At 43.0% G+C, this 24,369-nt stretch overlaps 1 protein-coding gene across 3 annotated transcripts in view; it reads left to right on the top strand.

The window, feature by feature from the left end:
* tet3 (tet methylcytosine dioxygenase 3) overlaps positions 1–24,369 on the top strand; it is an 84,888-nt gene that overhangs the window by 22,567 nt on the left and 37,952 nt on the right. For 2 of the 3 annotated variants that reach the window (XM_037531377.1, XM_037531376.1), the window contains exon 3: positions 5,051–5,110. In XM_037531377.1, the coding sequence (XP_037387274.1) occupies positions 5,051–5,110 (60 nt within the window). Of the gene's footprint in view, positions 1–3,962; positions 4,401–5,050; positions 5,111–24,369 lie in introns of those variants that run through there. The other variant, XM_037531378.1, reaches the window with a different exon arrangement.

Here is a 24,369-nt window from a genome sequence, read left to right as displayed (position 1 = left end):
TGGATTAGCTTAGTTGGTCATTGTTTGGTGAAGTAGGAGGTGGGGAGTGTTAATTAGGATCGTTAATTCTTCTGTTGTTACAGCAGAGCTTCAGCTCAACACACACACACACACACACACACACACACACACACACACACACACACACACACACACAGGTACAAATTCTCACAGCTCTTTAGCTGTTTCTTAATGAAGCCTCTGCAGTGCTGTATGTGTGAGAGAGATACAGTCCATATAGGCTGAGAAAGTGTGTTTGTGCTGGTTTGTTTTTGTATATTTTTATTCTTCTGACTTTGTTGTACAAACCAGAGAAAAACAAGATAAAAGTTATAAATGTTGAACTGAATGGTCAAAAACCATTTATCTCCAAAAAGTGCCTTTACCATAAAAGGAAATGTCTGCCTGCCTGTCTGCCTGTCTGCCTGCCTGCCTGCCTGCCTGCCTGTCCGTCTGTCTGCCTGTCTGCCTGCCTGTCCGTCTATCTGTCTGCCTGCCTGCCTGCCTGCCTGTCTGCCTGCCTGTCTGCCTGTCTGCCTGCCTGTCTGTCTGTCTGTCTGCCTGCCTGCCAGTCTGCCTGTCTGCCTGTCTGTCTGCCTGCCTGCCTGCCTGCCTGCCTGCCTGTCTGTCTGTCTGCCTGCCTGCCTGCCTGTCTGTCTGTCTGTCTGCCTGCCTGTATGTCTGTCTGTCTGTCTGCCTGCCTGCCTGTATGTCTGCCTGTCTGTCTGCCTGCCTGCCTGCCTGAATGTCTGTCTGCCTGCCTGCCTGCCTGCCTGTCTGTCTGCCTGTTTGTCTGTCTGCCTGCCTGCCTGCCTGTATGTCTGTCTGTCTGTCTGTCTGCCTGTCTGTCTCTACATTCATAAGCAAATGTTTTGGCACCCCTGGTCCAGTAACATGTTTTTCTCTACAGAGACTCGAGTGTTAATTACTGTTTGAGCTCTATTTAACATATATTAGAAAAAATAAACCAAAAACTGTTGACTGTTCAGAAGTTGAGTGTGTATATATATATATATATATATCGCTGCTGTCGGAAGAAAACCACGTATCTCAGTTTTTATAGTTTTTGACGTAATTGCAAAGCACCTGTTGCCCTTTACATTGCGGGTAATTTCATGATGAATGGAGCAAAAGAAACGGCCCAAAATGACTCGGAAGACGTCGGGTTCCATTGACTTGCATTAAAACTGCGGTATGTTTTTTCTCTCTCCTGCGAAGTTGTAATTTTGGAGATACGAGGTTTTCTTCCAACAACAGCGATACGCCCGGTCCAGTCCTTTCTGCTCTGCTCTGTCAGCTGGCGTCCGCGCTTTGCCTCCTTCGTTTCGTGCTAAAGCGACAGAAGAAATAAAGTCTCGGCGCTGCACAGCTCAACCTCCAACACCTCGTGGTTCCTGCAGTCGCGCACACTCGCGCACGCACACACACACACACAGACACAGGCTGGTATGACGTTTCTGGAGTTCCCACGCTGCGTAAGCTGGGCTCATAACAACTGCTGCGTCACCAAAGCGCCTTCTTTTTTTCCTCTCCAAGGCTGTCTTCTCATAGTGCGCCGTCTCTCTCTCTCTCTCTCTCTCTCGTCTTCCTAAGTCTTACGACTTTTATCTCCTCTCACTTTCTCCCCTCTTTCTCCGTGGTTTTGAGCAGACCGTGGTTTTGAGCAGGGCTAAACGACTGGCGGCGTATGAGGAGGGTTTTTGTCTGTCGCTCTCGATCGTCTCATTCTGCCGCTTCTTGCGTCCTTATATAAAAACGTTTCCAGCGAGCGCCTGATGGCCTCGTTCTCGGCTTTGCCTGCTTTGTTTTACGTTGAGTGGAGATATGATTGTGTGTTGTGTTTGTAATTGAGGTCAGTAGAGAGTCGGTGTCGTCTGCCGTAAACTGCACTTGTACCCAGTGACCCTTTGTTCGGGTCCTATCAGGACACCGGCGGCCTTTTCTTTTCTTTGGACTTCACGCCAACACTAAAGATACTGAAAGTGTATGTTGTTAAAAAAAAAGGCAGGACGTTTAATTTCTGATGATTTTATCCCGTGTTGGAAGCACAGCTGCCCCCAGCTGAAGTCTCTTTAAACCTATGGTATTTGTGGTCATGTTGACGTGCTGTTTCAGTAAATCATTACCAACAGCTGTATTATAGGCCCGCAGGGTCAGTCGAGACATGATCAGCAGAGACATGACAAGCTGAAATGACTCGAATGCGGTCGTGCGGTGTTTCTCTTTTAATCGTGTGTCATAGTCAGAATCCCTTTCGTTGGGCTGATATTTACAAAGCATTTGTCACGACAGTGAGCTAAATAAACAGGGCAAATATAGTCACAAATAACTCCATAGAATAAAATAATTCCATAGAATATGACATGTATGCATATGCGTGTGTGTATGTATATCGCTGTTGTCAGAACAAAACCTCGTATCAGTTACCAAAACGGTAACTTTACACGAGAACGGAAAAACCTACTTTACTTTTAATGTAAGTCAATGGAACCAGAATTTTTTCCCTGCAATTTTGGGTCGTTTCTTTTGGTCCATTCATCATGAAATTTACACACAATGTGAAAAACAACAGGCATTTTCAGATGATATCAAAAACTGAAAAACATGGAAATACAAGGTTTGTACCTATGTGTAATGATACCATTATACCTCCCCATCCTATTATATATGTTCTAAAATGTAATGATGCATAATGTGGCATTCAACACTAAGATGTCCCATATACATTTATATATATATATATATATATATATATATATATATATATATATATATATATCTCATAATGAGGTGATTCAGCTTCATTAGTGCTGTTGATTAGAGATTCTGTGGCTCCGATTGGTTGTTGTTTCAGTTGGTACTGTGTTTGTTTTTGTTTATGTTCAGGGCAAAACTAGACAATGCCAGGACTGACGTACATCACCAAACAGAATTCCCAAAATAATCCCTGTTTCCTTTTCTAAAACTGAAAGAGCGAAACAGGCTGGGTTTCTGAGGTTAAGATCTGGTGTAGGGTTAGGCTTAGGACATTCCTCATTCATTATCAGTGCTGGCGGGACAGAACCTCGTATCTCCAAAATGCTGACTTTACAGAAGAAGGAAAAAACCTCCTTCACTTTTAATATCCGTCTTGGAAAGGACATCTGGCAGTTTCAATTGATGTCAAAAACATGTAATAGATACGGAACGTTTTACAGATAGATCTTTCCAGACTGCACATATAAACGTGTAATACACATAGGACCTTTAGTTATAATATGTGCATATGCATATGTGTAATACGTCTTAGATGCAAAGGGACATCTTACTGTTACATATGAGGACTGTATATATGTGTGTGTGTGTGTGTTGACACAACACAAAAACAAACCATTGTACGTGTGCGGTGCACGTAGTCCAGTCCGGTTGTTGCAAATTGCCGAGACACAGATGGTCTTCAGTGATAGCGCATACCAGAGGCATTGTTTAGGACAGGCAAGCTGGAGGAGATAATTGACAACCAGAGAGAGAGAGAGACATAGAGGGAGCGCGAGAGAGAGAGAGAATCCCTTCCCCCCTTCCGTCTCAAGCCGCACACTCTGGTTGTGTACACACTGTGCACAGCACGTGCCCCCCCTCTCCATTCTCTTCACCCATCCCCCTTTACTTGTGTGTCTTTTCTCTCTCTCTCTCTCTCTCTCTCTCTCTCTCTCTCTCTCTCTGCCCCCCCCCCTGCTACTCCTCTGTGCTTTGCCCTAGCAGCAGAGTCCACGCCGGCCTCTGATTGGCGGCTGTGCTCTCTTTGTGTGCTCTCTGTAGCGTGACGTAGTCGTGCGTGCATGTGTGTGGGAGCATATGAGTGCATTGGCGGTGGGGTGGGGGGGGTGCATTCACATCATGTGTGCAGTTTGCTTTTTCGCTCGCCAGAGAGGAAGAAAGAGAGAGAGAGAGAGAGAGAGAGAGAGAGAGGGAGGGGGTATTGTGTGTGCAGTGATAGTGATCACACGGGCTTTAAATAAAATCCTCCTCTCTGTGTGTATGTAGTCGATCCACGAAGGGGAGGAAGTGAGAGAGAGAGAGAGAGAGAGAGAGAGAGAGAGAGTGAGTGAACGAAGGGAGGGAAAGGAGGCCAGCGAACGAGTGAGCGTACAAGCACGCTAATGTAAAACAGGATTAAAACACGCAAGATGGCTTCCTGAATGGACAGAGACTGCAGAGAGAGAGAGAGAGAGAGAGAGAGAGAGAGAGAGAGAGAGAGAGAGAGAGAGAGAGAGAGGGGGGGGGAGAAAGAGAAGGAGCGAGTGAGAACGAGAGAGAGAAAGGAAGAAAGAGAGAAGAGAGAAAGAGAGAGAGAGAGAGAGGCTTCTGATGGGGATACGACTAGACGGTGGTGAGAAGAAGGCGGCAGCAGGACCTAGAGGGTAAATATTCAATAGCTTTGGGAAGCTAACAGTCATAGCAGGGAAACCGGTCTCGTACGGTGGGAGGAGGGAGGGAGGGCGGGTGGGGGGTGGGGGGGGGGTGGTCATAGAGCAAAGACAAAACAGTAGAATAGCCAGACGGTGTGGGGAGGGGGGGTGTGGGGGGGGGTTTGCTTTGGGTTCATTGTTTTAACATTAGCAGTTTGCTCCATTGACCTTAATGTAAACGTGCTGGTACAGCTACACTGCAGTGCCGAGGTGGATGTGTGATAGCAGGTTAGAGGAGATGGGACGTCAGTAAGCCGAGTGTTACATAAGTGTTTAAAAGAAAAGGACGTTTCTGAGTCACGTGCATTGTGGCTGCTACGGAGGGCAAATTGAAAAGATTCTCGTTTTCAGCTCTTTTCTGCGATGAAATCAGTCAGACTGGCTGTCCTACACGTTTACTACTAATGCTGTTACTTCTAGCCTCTAACTGTGTTACTGCCTTGGCAGTACTGCATGTACAATGAAGCCCATTGATCTGAACTGAGAACGTGCTGTTTCTGTTCTGTTTATTGTTCTCTATGAATAAATCTGTATTAAAGTCGAGCCCTTTTTGTTCTCTCTCTCTCTCTCTCTCTCTCTCTCTCTCTCTGTCTCTATGTAAGGTGGAATATTGTGAAGACAGCGTAAAAGCGTGCACCTTATCCCCAAACCTGGCAACAGAGGTGAGAACAGTCTCTTAAACAGACCTTCGTCTATGCCCCCCACCCCCCACCCCCCACCGAATCATGTGAAAGCAGTGAAATATTCAGCAGGAGTTTCTTTCTGTGATTAGCTAAAAATAAATAATATGTTATAATATATAGTCTGATATATAGCCCAGATATGCTGGCTGATAATGTGTGGTTGTATGTGTTCTCTGGCAACCGTGTAAAGGCACATGACAATTGCAGTAAAGCTTCTTTGATCTGAGTTGAGAGACAGACAGACAGACAGCTGTACGCAGGCAGCCACCTGTGACCTGCAGGTGGAACTCTGTCTTGGCTTTTGTGGTTCTCCAGGTGGGTTTACATCTTTCCATCTTCCACCTCGCTTTGGAGGCACCACACAAGGGCTAAGAGGGGCAGCAACTGCTAATCAGAATCAGTTTCAGCTCCAGAATCAGAATGAGTTCCAGAATTAGAACTAGAATCAGAACCAGAACCAGAGCCAGATTCAGGATCAGAGTCCGAGTCAGATTCAGAAGCGCTCGCAGAATCTGAGTCAGTTCTAGAGTCGGAGGCAAAATCGACGTTAGTTACGGTTCTGGAATCAAGGGCGGAATCAGAATTAATTCCAGAATCATTTCCCGAATCTGAATTGATTCCCAACCCCGATTCCGCAGTTAATTAAAGAATCAGAATCGGAACTCGAATCAGCGTTGGAATCGATATCACAGTCAGTTCTGGAATGGGAGCCAGAATTAAAATGGCAGATCTAGAATAAAATCTCGAGTCACAGTTAGTTCCAGACTCAGATCCGGAAATTAGAATCAGAATCAGAGTTAATTAAAGAATCTGAATCAAAATCACTGTCAATTCTAGAATCATTGCCAGAATCAGTTCCGGGATGCCAGTCAGTTCTAGAATCAGAACCAGAATCATTCCCAGAACCAGAATCCATTCCTGAGGCAGAAGCAGTTCCAGAATGTCTTAGTGGAATATGAAACATGATGAATTGGGGCGTAATTAAAGGTAGTGGTTCTAAATGAGGTGCAGGTGTAAATGCGGGCGTGTTGTGGGTGTGTGTGAGTGGCTGTGCTGAGAGGAGAGCGCGTGTGTGTTTTGATTCAGCCGGCGTGGGACAGGCCCGGGTTTAAAGAGACGCGCGCTCGCCGCTTATTGGAAGAGAGAAAGCGAGGGAAAGAGAGAGCGAAAAACAGAGAGGCGTGCGCTCTGCCTGGCAGACAGAGACGAGGAGGAGGCCTCACTCTTTCTTCTTCTCTCGCTTACTCTTCATCTCTGTCTCTCTTTCTGTCTCTCTGTCTCTCTCTCTCTTTTTCCTTTCTCTCTCTCTTGGATCGAGCGCGAGGCGGGGCTGCCGAACTTTCCCGGTCATTTGAGGTAACGGGAGTAAAAGTGAGTGGGTCATTCACATGCGCATGCGTGCGTGTGTGTGAGCACGTGGCCGGCTGTTTATGGACTGGAGTAACCTGTAGCGTGGGCAGTACAGTGACAGGCCTTGAGCTGTAATTGCCGCATTCCGCTCGCCTGCTTTATCCGGCTTTCGGACTCTGAGAGTGACCGATGATCACACACACACCTCCCTTTCCTTCCGTCCAGGCTCACAAATGCGTCTGACGGCTCATGAGATCACCGCCGCGCATCCCAGGACGCTCCGGCCAGCCAGAGCGCAGCTTTGATGCCGTTTCGTAAGCGGACGCTACAAGTTCTTGTAACCGTAGCCAAGAGTTTATTAACCCCTTACAATGCAGGCTTATTATACAGTTATTAATCCTAATACTTATGTAGATGATCATCTTAAGGGTTACTACTTGTTCATACTTACTCACTAGTAATATTGATTACTTCCAGTAATGAATTATTAACTAGTAATATTTGGTAACTACTCTGAATTATTCAGTATCTACTTGTGAAGTATTCGGTAACTGCTAAACTGTTGTCATTACTAGTAATTATTTAGTAACTATGATGAATTAGTTAGTAATTACTGGTATTTTTTCAGTAACTACTATAAATAGTCAGTAGTTACTAGTAATTATCTAGTAACTGCTATGAATTAGTCTGTAATTAGTAGTAATTATTCATTAAGTATTCTAAATGGTCAGTAGTTAGTAAAAATTACTCAGTAACTACTATGAATAATTGGTAGTTAGTAGTAATTATTTAGTAAGTGCTATGAATTAGTCTGTAATTATTAGTAATTATTCAGCAAGTATTCTAGTTGGGCAGTAGTTAGTAGTAATTATTCAGTAACTACTACGAATAATTGGTAGTTGCTAGTAATTATTTAGTATCTGCTATGAATTAGTCTGTATTTATTCATAATCATTCACTAAGTATTTTAAATGGTCAGTAGTTAGTAGTAATTATTCAGTAACTACTATGAACTAGTAATTTAGTAACTGTTATAATTTATTCAGTAACTACAGTGAATTATTCACCTAGTGCTAGTAATTTATCCAGTAACCACTATGAATTACTCAGTAACTATTCAGTAATAATTCAGTATCTAATATATGTGCTGTTCACTACTCGAGTTATTCGTTAACTACTAAGAACCTAATATGTATGTTGATAATTTGGGGAGTGATTAATGAAAGTTTTGGTCCACATACAGCCCCTCAGAGTTGGCCTGCGGTCAGTGTAACTCTTATGTAATTTGCCCTTTGAGTTTTATTTGCTCGCTTGCTCATGACTTTTGTCACCTTGTTGATGTTTACATTTGGAGAGTCCTGAACATTAGTAGCTGGTCTTTAATCCATTAAACTCTACGGCCTCGGGTCTTGATTCAGATCCTCACTCTCAAAACTTTATAACTTCATAGCTTAGATTTGTCACGTAGTAGTTACTGAACCATTGGTCGCGGTTACTGGACCACGGGTCTTAACATTAGTGATAAGAATCAGATCATTCAGTGGTTTAGTTTTCAGTTTTTAAGCCATTCAGAGTGGTGTGATGTGAAATCATTCATTGTAGAGACTCCAACGCCTTTACAGTGGTGGTGATGGGAACCAGACGTCGCCATGACTACAACACAGATATAACCATTTTATTTACCATCCAAAACCACCAATGAACCTACACAAGTCTTCTGAGCCTCTGTGTGTAATAATGACGAAGGATGAGTTGTGGTAAATCTGAAAATAAGTATTTTTAGGGACTGTTTTTCCACACACGTACCCGTCCACCGAGAGACACATTTTGAGGTCAGGTCTTTTAATGACGTCGTGATGTTTCGGACGTCAGGCAGTGAATCTGTGGCCGTTCAGTGCGATCGTTTTTCTTGGAAGGAGCTTTTTTGAGAGGCATCGAATGACTTCGGAGCCACTCTGAATGACTTTGTTTACGTCTTACCGACTTAATCTGTGGAATTCCCTCTTATTATGCTGTGTTGCTATGGCAACTGGTCGCACATCCAGATGGACAGCACGTTAAAAACCGAGGCGTGGCCGTTGATTTCACACACAAAATATTTATTGGGTATGCGAATGTGTGAAAGGCGGTCCGTCTTCTTTCAGTTTCAGCCGGTGTTTGTGGCTGACCAGTCATCCCACGCTTTCTCATGGTCTGTTTCGGTATGGCTCTAATTCCTGAGGCTCAAGCGCAGCATGAGTGCCTGTGTTTGTTTATTTAAAATCAGCGTTTCTGGAATGGCTGGGGCCGGGCCTTTTCCGAAGCTCCGCTGCTTTAAAAAGCCCGGTGTGACTGCACTGTTGTGATGAAGCTTGTTTACTGGTAAACGTTTCTGGCAGCGAATGGAAAACGGGCTTTACCTTTGCGTTTGTGAGCGTTGCTGAGAAATCCGAGAGTTTTGTTTTTTTAAGCGCTGACCGCTTTGAACGAGGAACGTGTGACTGAAGGTTGTCGTGTTTCTCCTTTGTGAATCGGAGAAATGAAAGCGTCCCTCGTCGCGTCCTTTTTTCCTCCGCTGTGGTCGGTGGTTGATGAAGAAAGGCGTGACTCAGCGTTAAAATCCCCCCTGCCTGCCCGTTTACCAGAACGTCGAGGTGTTCTGGCTTCACAGCCGCCAGTGGTAATAAAGTACAGTAAGGCGAAGAAGTAAGAATCGATAGCCACATGAAAAGGACCGGCGGAAAGTGTTTCGTAACATTTCGCGTGGCATCGGTGAGGAATCCCCACAGAATTATGGGAAAGGGTTAAACGCTGACCTAGTTTCTGTGGCAACAGTGAGTGGCGCATGACATCATGGCTGTAATTATAGCTCAGGACCGCCCTCGAGGCTGTGGTCATGTGACACGGCAGCCGTGTGTGTGTGTGTGAGGGGGAGCCGAGGGGAAACTGTGTGCGTGAGACTGTTTAAATGTAATGGAACGAGCAGGAAGTCGTCCGTTTTGGGTTTTAAAGGCTGTTAAAGCGCCAGCCGCTCTTTCATGTCGTTTCATTGTTCGGCCGCTCGCCGCTGGAGTGATGCGCTGCGCGCCGGCTGCTGGTCGAGGAAGCGTGTCAGAGCCTGGTTTGAAGTTAATCTCGGCCGTTATGTATTATTGATTATTCCGCGCTCAGGCCGGCCTGAAAGGAACAGGATGTTAAAAGGAGGATGTTTTAAATGCACACAGGCACTCAGGTGCCCCTGATGAAGCACTGAGCCCAGAGAGCCCTGATAACACTGTTAACAGCAGCTTTATGGCTCCTCTGTGGTTTATTAGCCCTGTTCTGAGCTTTACTGGTAACTCATGTTTCTTATGATGAAGCGTTACAGTGTAGAGCCGCCTTTCCTCTCAGCTCTGCTCTTACACATAACTTTACACTTAACTTTACACTTAACTTTACTGTTAGTGTAGAGCCGCCTTTCCTCTCAGCTCTGCTCTTACACATAACTTTACACTTAACTTTACTGTTAGTGCAGAGCCGCCTTTCCTCTCAGCTCTGCTCTTACACATAACTTTACACTTAACTTTACACTTAACTTTACTGTTAGTGTAGAGCCGCCTTTCCTCTCAGCTCTGCTCTTACACTTAACTTTACACTTTACACTTAGTTTTACACTTAGCTTTACTGTTACTGTAGAGCCGCCTTTCCTCTCAGCTCTGCTCTTACACTTAACTTTACACTTAACTTTACACTTAGCTTTACTGTTAGTGTAGAGCCGCCTTTCCTCTCAGCTCTGCTCTTACACATAACTTTACACTTAACTTTACACTTAACTTTACTGTTAGTGTAGAGCCGCCTTTCCTTTCAGCTCTGCTCTTACACTTAACTTTACACTTAACTTTACACATAGCTTTACTTTTAGTGTAGAGCCGCCTTTCCTCTCAGCTCTGCTCTTACACATAACTTTACACTTAACTTTACTGTTAGTGTAGAGCCGCCTTTCCTCTCAGCTCTGCTCTTACACTTAACTTTACACTTAGCTTTACTGTTAGTGTAGAGCCGCCTTTCCTCTCAGCTCTGCTCTTACACTTAACTTTACACTTAACTTTACACTTAACTTTACTGTTAGTGTAGAGCCGCCTTTCCTCTCAGCTCTGCTCTTACACTTAACTTTACACTTAGCTTTACACTTAGCTTTACACTTAACTTTACACTAAGCTTTACTGTTAGTGTAGAGCCGCCTTTCCTCTCAGCTCTGCTCTTACACTTAGCTTTACACTTAGCTTTACATTTAGCTTTACTGTTAGTGTAGAGCCGCCTTTCCTTTCAGCTCTGCTCTTACACTTAACTTTACACTTAGCTTTACACTTAGCTTTACACTTAACTTTACACTAAGCTTTACTGTTAGTGTAGAGCCGCCTTTCCTCTCAGCTCTGCTCTTACACTTAGCTTTACACTTAGCTTTACGCTTAGCTTTGACAGTTAATATTAGCTTTACTCTTAACTTTGTTATTTTAAGGTTAAAGGAAAGTTGAAGCTTAAATATTACCTTTATTTTTAGTTTCACTGTTGGCTTTATAGTTGGATTCTCTACGTGACTGAACTCCTGGGTTTACAGTGACTGGGTTACTGATGTTATGCCAGACACCTAATATTTGGCCCTTGTTTTAGTTTAGATTATGCAAACACACACACACACGCACATACACACTCACACACACACGCACATACACACTCACACACACACATACACACTCACGCACACACTCACGCACACAGACGCACGCATGCACACACACACACACACACGCACATACACACTCACACACACACGCACATACACACTCACGCACACAGACGCACGCATGCACACACACTCACACACATGCACACACACTTACACGCTCACACACTCACATCCATACACGCACACATTCACACCCACACATGCACATACACAGTCACATGCACGCACACACACACACGCACACACACTCACACACATGCATACACGCATACACACTCATGCGTACACGCACACACATACACACACACATACTCACACACGCACACAGACACACAAACACACACAAACATACATGCACACACACACACACGCACACGCATACACACAAGCAAGTCAGCAGGCAAAGTTTATTTATATAGCGCTTTTTACAACAGGGGTTGTCACAAAGCAGCTTTCCAGATCAATCAGTGTTACAGAGGGAAGAGAAAAGAAAAATCCGGGTCCGAGCCCCCATGAGAGTCGCCAGTGGAAACAGTGGCAAGGAAAAACTCCCTAGAAGAGGAAGAAACCTTGAGAGGAACCAAGACTCAGAAGGGGAACCCATCCTCCTGCGGTCGACACTGGATCACAAACATTGTTACTATGAAGTTTTATAGATTAAAGTGGGGAAAAAAGGAAGCATTTTCTTTGATTAGATTAGCTTATGATTACGCAGCAGCAACAGCAACAGCGGTGGTCAGGCCGATGGCTGGTGAGCAGCGGCACCAGATCAGGGCAGAACGGCCAACAGCATCAGACGCACAGGATGGGCAGCTGTTCAACTCAGCAAAGAAAGGAAAGAAGAACAGAGTCAGTTCTGTAAAGAGTGGCTGACCACAGATTACAGTATAACAGACCAGCAGAGACTCCAGCAGGTCTAGATCTGACAGGGAAGACTGATCACCAAAGGCTTGACTGTACAAGTATGTTTTTAGCCTAGACTTAAAAGCTGAGGCTGAGTCTGAGTCCCGAACATTAACAGGAGGATTATTCCAGAGCTGGGGGGCTTTGTATGAGAAGCTCTCCCCCCTGATGTAACTTTATTAATTCTAGGTACCAGTAGTGAGCCAGTGCCTTGTGATCTAAGTAGGTGTGATGGTTCATAGTGGGAGAGAAGCTCACTCAGGTACTGAGGGGCGAGTCAGTTTAGAGCTTTATAGGTCAGTAATAGGATTTTATAATCAATGTGAAATTTAACTGGTAACCAGTGCAGGGCTGATAAAACTGGGCTGATATAGTCGAACTTTCTGGTTCTTGTGAGACTCTGGCTGCAGCGTTCTGGACTAAATGACGCTTGTTGAGGCTTTTGCTGGGGCATCCAGACAGCAGGGCATTACAGTGATCCAGCCTTGAAGTAATAAAAGCATGAACTAGCTTTTCTGCGTCCTGTAGAGATCATGCATTTCTTAATTTAGCGATATTGTGAAGATGCAGGTAAACTGTTCTCGTGATATTAGTTATATGTGCGTTAGTTATATAAGGACCCATCAGGGTCTATCACGACACCCAGACTTTTAACAGATTTGCTTGATGCAACTGAGAAATTGTTAAGTTTAAATGTAAAGTTAGTTTGTTTCTAGCTGCTTTTGGACCAAGAAGGAGGACCTCTGTTTTATCCGAGTTAAGTAAGAGAAAGTTACTCGACATCCAGTCTTTTATGTCTTTTATACAGTCCTCAATCCAAGTCCAAAGTTTGATTTTATCATCTGGTTCTGTGTCATCGGCATAGCAGTGGAAATTTATGCTGTGTTGACTGATAATGGTGCCCAATGGTAACATATATATTGTGAATAAAATAGGTCCTAAAACAGAGCCTTGTGGAACACCATGCTTTACTTTTGCAAGGACAGATGATTCACCCTTTTCACACACGCACATACATGCGTGCACACACATATACACACACGCATACACACACACACACACACACACACACACACATTCACACACACAAACCCCCCGTCACAATTCTTGGAACTCTTCTTTGCTGCCATTTTCTTTCTGTGATTTCAGGGGCCTCTGCTTCCTGTTTTGAGAGTGTGTAAATGTCAGGGGTATGTGTGTGTGTGTGTGTGTGTGTGTGTGTGTGTGTGTGTGTGTGTGTGTGTGTGTGGGTGTATGTGTGTGTGTGTGTGTGTGTGTGTGTGCATGTTCACATTGCCTGTATGTGCTAATTTGCTCACCACGTCCCAGTTTTAATGAACATTTTGACCATGTCAGCGTATATTTCACAGGTATTTGTGTCATCTGCATTCCTCCCTCCCTCCTTCTCTCTCTCTCTATCAACCTCTCTTTCTATCAAGCTGTCTTTCTCTTTATCGCTCATAGTCTACTCTCTTTATTTTCTATCCTGTGCTCACACTCTCTCTCTCTCTCACACACACACACACACACACACACACACACACACACACACACACACACACACACACACACACACGCGATTGCTCCCTGCTCTGCTATTCCTGCAGGACTGTGTGGCTGCACTGCCGCAGTTAATGAAAAATGAATGGAGTTGAATCTCCACGGCTACGCTGGCCCAGCGGCGGCCCGACGGTGGCAAAGCAGCGGCACTTTACCTGCCACTGTCCATTATCTCACATTAATCCCACACCCAGGGTCAGCCTCTGAACATTATCTGGCCAGAGGGTGACAGAACGTTGGCATCCAGGGAAGAGGGAATCTGCCTCGGTTTGAAAAAGACGTTTTTTTTGTCTTATTAAATGTTCTGTATTTTGTAAAAGGCAGTGTGTCAGATGTAGTTTTAATGAGCAGGTTCAAGTTTAAATGGGCTGGGTATCAGACTTAGTCCTGGCCAAATTACTTTAAATAGTTTTGCTTAAAATAGTAAATTTACTAATAAATAGTATCAAATAATTCTGTGCTGATGAAAGTTTCAGTACCTAAGTAGTCAGCCTTATCAGTGTGATCCGGGTTTCTGATGTGATGATAAGAGGTGGAGCTTATACGACGCTTTCCTTCACACGTGGCACGTTAAACCAGATTCACTTAATTCGGATTGAAGGTTGCATTACATAACAGTTTGAGTGTCTTTATTACATGTGCATTTTTATGCTCTTATTCACATTTAAGTTAGATTTTTTTACAAATTAGTAACCAAACGTCCCTAAAAGATTGAATTTAATGTGATGCGTTAGTGAACCTGAGATGAAAATGTATGCTTTTTACCTAGTTAGTTCACATTCCTGTCGATATTAAGGCTGGATCAAAATATCGTATCATTTAAAAGACAATAACATCCTTGTTTTTCTGTTATCTTCCATCAAAATGTAGACTTTTGGGCCTCCTTTGAAACATCTCTTGAGATATGATTACATCACCATGCACTAGTGGGCGGGGGAACCCCTAGGGTAGTTGTATCTTCACTAGTGTGCATGTATGTGGGTATTTCACTGCACGGATGGGTTAAATGCGGAGGTCTAATTCTACAGTGTGTAAACACAGTTGGCACATGGTTTTTAATACTAATATAAAACCAGCCCATTGTTGTGGTACAATAAGATCACATTAAACATTTTGCACATTAAAGGTGTCACATTTTAGATTGCCCTATAATTTATATTCACAAGGACAAATTGCCTCCTATTTTACGATTAGTCAGTGAATTACAGGATGATTCACCCTTTAACCCTGAAGGTTGGTGTACAGACTGCTGGGCACCATAGCAACGCAGACAGCACTCTCGCCCAGCTAGTAGCTGCGAAATGGCAAAGAGAGAGATTTAAGACGAACATCGATAATTTAGAGGTGAATGGACTCCAGCTGGTTTCCTAATAGAAACAGACAAACACTGAAACGTCGCTAAGCTGAAGTCGCTTTTCATTCAAATTGTCCAAATAAATGTTGCCTGCTACACCATTTAAGGTGGAACGGGAAAGTTTGAGCAAGAAGCTGGCGGACGAGAAGCGACTTCAGCCTGTCAAATCAAACTCTGAGAGACGTTTCACAAGAAACTGTTCTACTTTTGGAAAGGTTTCCTGCTGGAGATGCGAGAACAGCGGCTATAGCTGAACTACAGATTAACGCAGAGTGAAGTGAGTCTGTGTTTTCATTTATACTAAACATGTAATCCTATAATAGCACATCAGCACATCCTGAGACACGTTTACAGCCAAGACGGTGAAACGGTTCTTCAATAAAAAGGCCATAAAACGTGGCGCCCAGGGTGGTTTGATTTTTACTGAAAGGATGAAGTTTTTTTTCATAACACTTGTGTTACTGACCCCTGTGCTGGATGTTGTAACATTGCTGTAAGGATTTGATTGAACATTAGTGAGGTCAGGTATTGATGTTGCATGGTCCATTCTGGATCTCCATCTAATCCCATGGGTATTGAGTTGAGCTCCATCACTCAGAGAACGCAGTTAATCTGCAGCCCGATGCTGGGGGGCTTTGTTCCCTGTTAGGCAAGCTTGGTTTTGGCTTTGAGTGACCTTATTCTTGCGTGCAGCTGCTCCAGAGCGGCCCGTTCTGTTGGTCAGTGTTTTCTGTGGAGATTTGACCTTAATGTCATAGCTAGTAGGGCTGTCTGGATACTTTTGGACATATATTTGGTCACTGAGGGTTTAATAGAACAGAGCCAAAACCGCACACGCAGTGCTGCAGTCTACGGTGCAATGATGGCAGCGCTGGCCCTTTAAATGCGACCACGTCTGACTTGAACATATGGGGAGCTAATCTTAGCCTGACTCGAGAGAGAGAGAGAGAGAGAGAGAGAGAGAGAGAGAGAGAGAGAAAGCTGGCAGCTCGCCACCGTGCACAGCTCTCTCTCCAGCCTCCTTCTTTATTTAGGGACGGGAGAATGGGCCAGAAGGTGGACTTTGTTGGGTGATGATGTTTATTAAAAGCTGTTTCCTCTCCGGTGTTTTGGCCGTCGTGATGTTTCGTTGTGCTCGTCGTTTCAGTTTAACGCTTGGCGGATCTGGAATTCTCCAAGCCGGAGCTGTTTTGTTTGTTGAGCTGAATCGGAAACGGCGGCTAATTGAGCTGAGCGTTTGTTCTCCTGCTGCATTCTCATCCCTTCTTTCTGTCATCCCCCTCTTTTCTCCCCCCCTCTCACAGCATCTTTGTTCCTCGAGGCTTTTCTGGCCCGGTTATTCTCTCCGTTCCCCCTCTCCTGTCCCTCTCCTCAAATTTCCTGTTTTTTTGCCTCTTGCACTGTACTCCGTTATTCTTCTGCAGGTTCCTCCCCCTCTCTCACCGCTTTACTGACTCACTGAGTGATGAGAAGGACTCCACCCTTCCCCCATCGCTCTCTCTCTCTCTCTCTCTCTCTCTCTCTCTCTCCCTTTCTCTCCCTTTATCTCTCCCTCTCCTCTTTTCTCTCTCTCTCCCTTTCTCTCCCTTTCTCTCTCTGTCTCTCTCTCCCTCTCTTCTGTTTTTCTCTCCCTCTCTCTCTTTCTGTCTCTCTCTCTGTCTCTCTCTTTCTGTCTCTCCCTCTCCTCTTTTTCTCTCTTTCTCTGTCTCTTTCTCTCTCTCTCTCTCTCTCCCCCTCCTCTCTTTCTCTCTGTCTCTCTTTCTCTCTCTCTCTCTCTCTCTCTTTCTCTCTCTTTCTCCTTCTCTTTTGCTCTGTCTCTCTCTCTCTCTCTCTCTCTCTCTCTCTCCCCCTCTCTCTCTCCTTCTCTTTTGCTCTGTCTCTCTCTCTCCCCCCCTTTGTCTCTCTCTCTCTCTCTCTCTCTCTCTCTCTCTCTGCCCCCTCTTTGTCTCTCTCTCTCTCCCCCCTCTTTGTCTCTTCACTCTTTTTCTTTTTCTCTCCCTCTTCTTTTTCTCCTTTTCTCTGGTTCTCTCTCCTTTTCTCTCCTTTTTCTTACCTTTTTATTTCCCTTCGCTTTCTCACCCTCTCTAGCTCTCTATCTCCTCTTTCTCTTGTTCTCTACTTTTGTCTGTTTTTCTGTTCTATCTTTGTTCTTTCTCTTTTCTGTCTTTTCTCCCCTCTCTCATCTTTCTTTTTTCTTTTCTCTCTTTCTCCTTTTCTGTCCTCTGTTTCTTTCTGTCAGTTTCTCCTCACTTTCTCTTCTCTTCCTTCACTTTCTTGGTCTTCTTTTTTTCTCCCTTTTCTTACTGTCTCTCGTTCTTTTCTCTTCCTCCCTTCTTTCTCCATTCACTTTGTTTTTCTTCTGTCTTCTCTTTCTTTGTTTCTCCTTTACTTGTCTCTGCTTTCTCTCTTTGTCTCTTCTCTTTCTCTCCTTTCTTTTTCCCTCAGTTTCTCTTTTCTCCCCTCTCTCTTTCTTTTCTGCTTTCTCACTCGTTTTCTCTTCTCTTCCTTTTCTCTTCGTCTCTTTTCTTTCTCCCTTTCTTATCCTTTTTATTTCTCTTTTATTTCTCCCCCTCTTTCTCTCTTGTCTTTCTTTCCTTTTTCCTGTTTTTCTTCCTTTTTCTCTCTTCTTACTCTTTCTTTTTCTTTCTCTCTTTCCTCATTGCTCTCTCTCTCTCTCTCTCTCTCTCTCTCTCTCTCTCTCTCTTTCTGTTTGTATCCCACTCGTTCTGCTAATTTCTTTTATCTCTTTATCTCTCTCTCTTCGTTTATCTTCTTTCCCTCCTTCCCTCTCTCTTTATATCTTTCCTTTCTCTTTACATATTTCTCTTTACCTCTCTCCCTTTCTCTCTCCCTTTTTCTTCCTCTCCTTCTATCATTAACTCTCTCATTCTTTACCACCTGCCACCTGGTTTCCTTCTTTCTCTTCCTTTCTCTCTTCTCTCTCTACCTCTCTCTCTGTCTATCTCTCACTGTTTGCCCTCTCTCTCTTTGTGAGTGGTGTAGTGGGGGGGTGGGGGTTTCAGCGCTGCGTGCCGACTCGCACGTGCCGCGTGTCAGCTGAGGCAAGACAGCAAGACTAGGAGTTACACACTCGCACATAGAGAAGGACACATCAGGCCAGTGATGGGGTACCAGGGGAGGATGGGAAGAGAAAAGGAAGACACGAGAGAAAGAAGATGAAAAAGAGATGGTGAAAATAAAAAGATAAATTATATAAATATATAAACATTCACACATACATAGAGAACAAAGGGATAGGAGAGCGAGAGAGGGAGAGACAGGGAGTGCAACAGTGGTGTGAGGGAGAAGAGAGGGAGAAAATTGGTAAAGGAACAAAAGGATGAGTGAAAGAAGGAGAGAAATGAAGGAGAAGAAATTGTTCAAAGTGGCAATTTAAGTTTAAAGACTAATGAGCTGAAAGATGACGTGCCGTTCATTCGAATGACCTTAGTGACCCTAATCTGTGTGTCCAGTTGATCTTTTCATCTTTGGGGGCAGAGATGACTGCATTCAACTGCACGTCCAGACTTAACGATGTCTTTTCGCGTTTTTTTTGCTTAAATGCATCTTTTGCATTTGGTATTTTAACCCCTTCAGTTTTTATTACACACTTGCGTAAGAATAGCTCAACCAGCAGTTACTGCAGTAAGCCTTAGTATGTAAACAGCCGGGGATTGTGAGGAGTTAATGTGTTATGGTTGTTCTTTTTGTGGCCAGATGGGTTTTATAGAACAGAAAAATACACTAAAACTATGAAAATGAAGAGAAAAGTTCGGGTGCCCCCTCCAAGCCACTCATCAAATCACCCATCATTATCACAAACGATGAAATAACGTGTGTGAGCTTGTCTTCGTTTTAATAACGTTAGCGTGCTGCATGATGAAAGTAAAGTTTCTCAAAAACCTTACACACCCTGTCAGAATACACACCTCTACAAGCAGTTTAACTTGGATGCGACCCAACTGAGTGGAACTGATTGCACCACAAGCGAAAACCTTTCAGAAATCCAAATTGATCAACATAACGAAAGTCGGCGTGTCAGCTAGGATGTCAAAAGTTGTTGAGACATAATCTGAACCCTCATTTACGATGCAGTATGTGTACATGTGTAAGGCCCAATTCACACATACTCATGTTGAGTGGTCAGCGCTGTCACACAGTCACGCATCAAAATTCACTGAAATGAGATGAAAATCGAATGAATCTGAAAAAACTACCCAAACGTAAAAATGCTATTTTTTCAGATCTAAGTCATGATGAAATACTAGTTAAAGATTCTCTGCTGCAGACAGATTTCCCAGTTGGTCTACCAGCCTTGAAACTTCAAAACAGTCAGAATGCTGTTGAGGGTAAACAAATGTATGGCGCACTTTCATAAACTATATTTTTTGGGCACAGTGACCGATTTGACCATTCATCCATCTGGAAAAAGGAATGTCTGTATAACTTTCTGCGGCATATACATTGTATGTGTGAAAGGCCAACACGTTCAAGCTATAGCGCTCGTGCTGCCACGTCGCTCGTGCTGCCACGTCGCTCGTACTGCCACGTCGCTCGTACTGCCACGTCGCTCGTACTGCCACGTCGCTCGTGCCACATGGCATGTGTTAATAAGGCTTAAGGATCTATGCGCATGTACATGTCACACACATTCATCCAAAATTTCACTCCTCATTCGTTTTCAGCTGGGAGTGTGAGACAAGCAAGCAGTGGGAACCGGGGGTGCATCAATACCGCTTTTTAGAGACAAGGTCCAATATCATACTGCATTACCTATTTAGAATGCAGTAGCTGTGAGTGTAAATGAGTGCAATGTACCCTAACAATTAAATAATTAAAAATCGAGATGGTTTTAAATGAAGCGCATTAGCTACCTGTGCTACATTAGCTAACTTGGATTGAGCAGCAGAAAAGTGCTTCTGTACAGCTGTGAGTAAAGTATGTTTCATAGTTTTGATCCTCATCTTTTTCTTTCAACAATAAAACAGAAGGAATAAAAACTTTCAACTGTCTCTCTAGTACAGTGACAGCAGCATTCGCATCTGAGGCTAACGCATCCGAGGAGCTCATGTTCAGAGTTGTACGTCTTGCTGAAGTCTTTTGATTGGCTGCTTGTGCTGTCCCAGACTATGGCTTAAACACTGTGCCTGGTCTGAATTACATGCGATGTGAAACGCGGACAGGTCTATCCATGGACAGATATCAGTAAAGCTGTTCCATTCGAAATAACTTGCTGTGCGTCCGAGTACTGAGCAAACATGCTGAGAAACTGAGCTACATCAGCTCAGCTAATGACACTGTGCCCTGAAATATACCCGATAAGACAATTCAGACTCTCTACAGCCTGTTAACAAACATTTTTGAAAAACATATTTATTTTATACCCTGGGAGTTTATTCAGTCAAACAGAGTAAAGTTGCAATAAATGTCACATTTTTGCCTCCGTTTTGCTAGCCTACATGTCTGCACCCACCCTGAGTTGTATTTGTAATTAAAGATTAGCTAAAATGGCTTGAAGTCCTGACTGGAATATGCCAAATTTGTTTAAAGTGACCGATGACTTTGTGTCTGACCTCCATGAGGTCAGCAACACTTATTCACTGCCAGCTTGAGTCATTTGTTCATCAGTGCACTGACTAGGCTTTCAGCTGGTATCAGTGCATTTTTATGAGCTTGAGTATAATAAAGTGAACACCGTATCGGGCCGAGACCATATCGGCATTGATGCGGACCCGGTGAGAACTTGACTGACAGTCAGCTGGTTTTAGCTCAAGCGGCAACAGTGAAATGAAAGTGTGCCTACATTGTTCTGTCTGCATGAAAGCTCTTTAATTTAAACTTCCGTTGCTTCTTGTTGGCAAAATAAAAGAACTAGTAGGAACATTTGTAGTGCATACACACAATATGACAGCTGACATTACCGTCGTCCTTCTTGTTGGTGTTCAACCTTCACATTTATTACCAAGTGCAGTTCTACAAAATAGCCTCTTTGGATGATCATATTGGTCTCGGCAGGTATTTGCTCTTAAAAAATGGCAAGAGATGTTAAAATTGACCTGGATTTGAAGCTAATATTTGATGAGGTACTCACAGTACTCCAGAAGAGCAGGATGGTCAGGTGACGCTGGGCTACCACACTAAAATATCTGCATTTCATTTATTAAATGCATTATTATGCATTTTTCTTTGTAATACCCATCCATTATATAAGAACATTTCTGCATCAGTGACAGAAGATATATCGAGATTTCGGCCCATAATTCCCATAAAGGTACATCCTGACAAAAAAAAAAAAAAAGAGAGGAATATTTTAACACCACAAGCCAATCATACTGCATATGGAGTATGACAGCAGCCATTACCACCTTCATCCTACACATTTATTTATATATATATATATATATATATATATATATATTTATGCATGTGTAGAATGTACAGTTCTACAATATTGTCTGTTTGGATAATCATATCAATATCGACAGGTATTTGCTTTAAAAAACGGCATCATATGTTAAGATTTGGCCAATATTTGAAGCTCATATTTCATATTTCTCCAGAAGAGCAGGATGCTCGGCTACCGCATTAAAATATCTGCGTTTTATTCATTTTTCTTGTAACTTCTTACAGTTAATGTTACATTATTTGTAATTCTACTGTAATTCTACTGTAGTAGTTTCAATTTCTACATTACATCATAATGTTTCGGCATCACTGACAGAAGACAAGTGCAGATATCGGCCCACAATTCTCATGTAAGTGCATCCCAACAAATATTTAATAGGAATATTTAAGCAACGCCAGTCTACCATACTAAGGTATGGGTCTTTGAGTCAGTGCGTCTGTTTTTAGAGCCAGGTGTGAGAGCAGCCCACTTACATAAGAAGAGAATTTATTCCTAATGAACTTTTTCATGGTCGACAGGTTCCTGCCATGTGCCCTTCAAGCAGAAAGGCACTGGTGAAGAGAGATGTTCGCGTGCAACGAACAAACAATCATTAGATGTCATAGATACAGCAGTGTGTTTATGACTAATGTGGTTTGAGCAGTAATCTGTGCTGACTGATCAGTGATCAGGCAGAGTGCTGTTGTTCCAGGCAGTTTTTCAGTGCATTGATAAAAATGGGTTTATAGGAGCTTTGGTTGCTCTTTATGTTTGTATGTGTTTAAGCACACGTTTTGTGTATGTGTGTGAGTGGGTTTGGCTGGGGGTGGTTGTCAGTGTTTGCTGTGTCAGTGTGTGTGTGTATATGCATGTGTGTGAGTGGGAGAGATGAGTTGATGAGAGGAGGATGACTCAGGATTGAGTGTTAAACTGAAGGAGAAAAACAGATAGTCACACAGTCACACAGTGAGCTTCTCAGCTATTGCACATCAACACACTTCAGAGAATTCAATGATGGAGAACTTCCCACAGGTCACTATGGCACCAAACAAGGTCAGCCAGCTTTACATCTTATATACATCTTATATGGGGGTAGATGTTTTAGCTATTTTTACTACGTTAAGAATTTCTAGAAAGGTGGGTCAGATCTTAGAAGTGCTGATCGGATCAGAAAAGCACTAATATTAGAATAAATACTGAACCCATCCCCATAGTAAGTAATGATTTTATGTATAATAGTGTGTTATTGTGGGCTGGTCAAGGCTACAGTAAGTTTAATCAGGTGTGCTGGTGATGAATTTGAACAGAACCCTGTAGTAGTTGGGTGGAGGGTCCAGGAGAAATCTGGAACCAAACCGGTGTTCTTCTAACCGGCTCAGATCCACTACTTTTTGGAAAACAAGAAATTGTTATTGTTTTATAGCTTAGTGTTGTTTATTATAAAGTGTTATTACAGACAGAAACAAACTTAACAGCCAGATTATTAAGAAAAAAAAATTGGTTTAAGTACTATGTCTCTCTCTCTCTCACTCTATATATATATATATATATATATATATATATATATATATATATATATAAACCTAAACCAATAATTTTTAATTATCTGACTATTGTTTGTTATTGTCTGTAATAACACTTTATAACATTATAATATATGTTTAATATATAATGTCAAAAACTGAAAAATGACAAAAATGGAGATATGAGAAACAAACTTAATAGCCAGATAATTAAAAATAATGTAAAAATTGGTTTAGGGTACTTGAGACTTTGAGCAGTACATTTTTCAGTTTTTGACTTTATTTGAAAATACTTTATAATACAAATGTGTGTGTGTGTGTGTGTGTATGTGTGTGTGTGTGTGTGTGTGTGTGTGCACTATTTCTTGTGAAAAAAGAGATGGAGCACAAGAAAGGGCAGACGACATTTGCATGTATGCAAATTTATGTGTGGGAATCTTTGTGTGTGTGTGTGTGTATGTGTGTGTGTATTTAGGTCAGTATTATGTAAATTCTTGCTTTCACATCCTTGTACATCTTGCCTGATGATGTAATCAGAAGGAATCTTATGACCTGAGGTTTGTGGCTATCTTGCCCGAGTCTTGTGATTTAAAGAAATATTCTGGCATCACTTGTTCTCAGTGTTTTCCAGTCAAGGCACATTGCCTGGTTTTAAAATAGCCTGCGTTGCACCAATGCATCTCATTCACTTCCTCTTGTTGGCTGTGAATTGAAGCCAGTTTATGCACAGCACTGACCAACTTACTCGTGCAGTGATGTTGGTTTGGCAGTTCTAGTTAGAACTGATCCAGCAGAAGCATTGAACATCCACATAGTCCAGCCACTATGATTTTAATTTAATCTTTACAGCCTTATAATAGATAATAGTGCCTACTGGGCAAACACCCATGCTTTGTTTAGCTGGTAGTTCTGCAAACCTATTAACAGGCGTTGCCCTCCCTTTAGAGGAAATGCAAATGTCACTTCTAGGTCCTGTTTTTGTTTGTAAGGAAGTGACAGGACTTTCCAACGTGACTCCTTTTTGGCAGAGGCACATAGGTGTGTTATCTTGACACAAAGGATGTCTTATTCGGGCAGCTTCATGGGACTGTTATTGTATTCTACAGTTTTCCAGTCATTCAAGTACATTTCAGTGAACTAAACCCTGTTTTCCAGAATCCTCTCCAAAGCAACTGACCAGTTCATGGAAAACTGCACAGTATTTTTATCACATGTATTCGTTTTTGCCAAATATTAGCCACCAACAGCACCACCAACCTGCAAGGCGGATGAAGACCCATAACCCAATAACATGAAGGCCCAGTAACTGAGCAGCTCAGCGTATTTAGAGGAAAACACTAACAGCTCAGTCCCCTCCGTGTGTGCCGGGTTTGTGAATGTCATTGTTGGAAGCGACCTTGAACGTAAAAGGTCGAACATGCGTGAGCCTGGACTAAAGCATCAAAGCAGGAATCTTAG

Source organism: Pygocentrus nattereri, chromosome 20, assembly GCF_015220715.1.
Source record: "Pygocentrus nattereri isolate fPygNat1 chromosome 20, fPygNat1.pri, whole genome shotgun sequence".
Lineage (NCBI taxonomy): Eukaryota > Metazoa > Chordata > Actinopteri > Characiformes > Serrasalmidae > Pygocentrus > Pygocentrus nattereri.
Note: the sequence above shows the minus strand (reverse complement) of the source record. Positions and strands in the feature narration are given on the sequence as shown.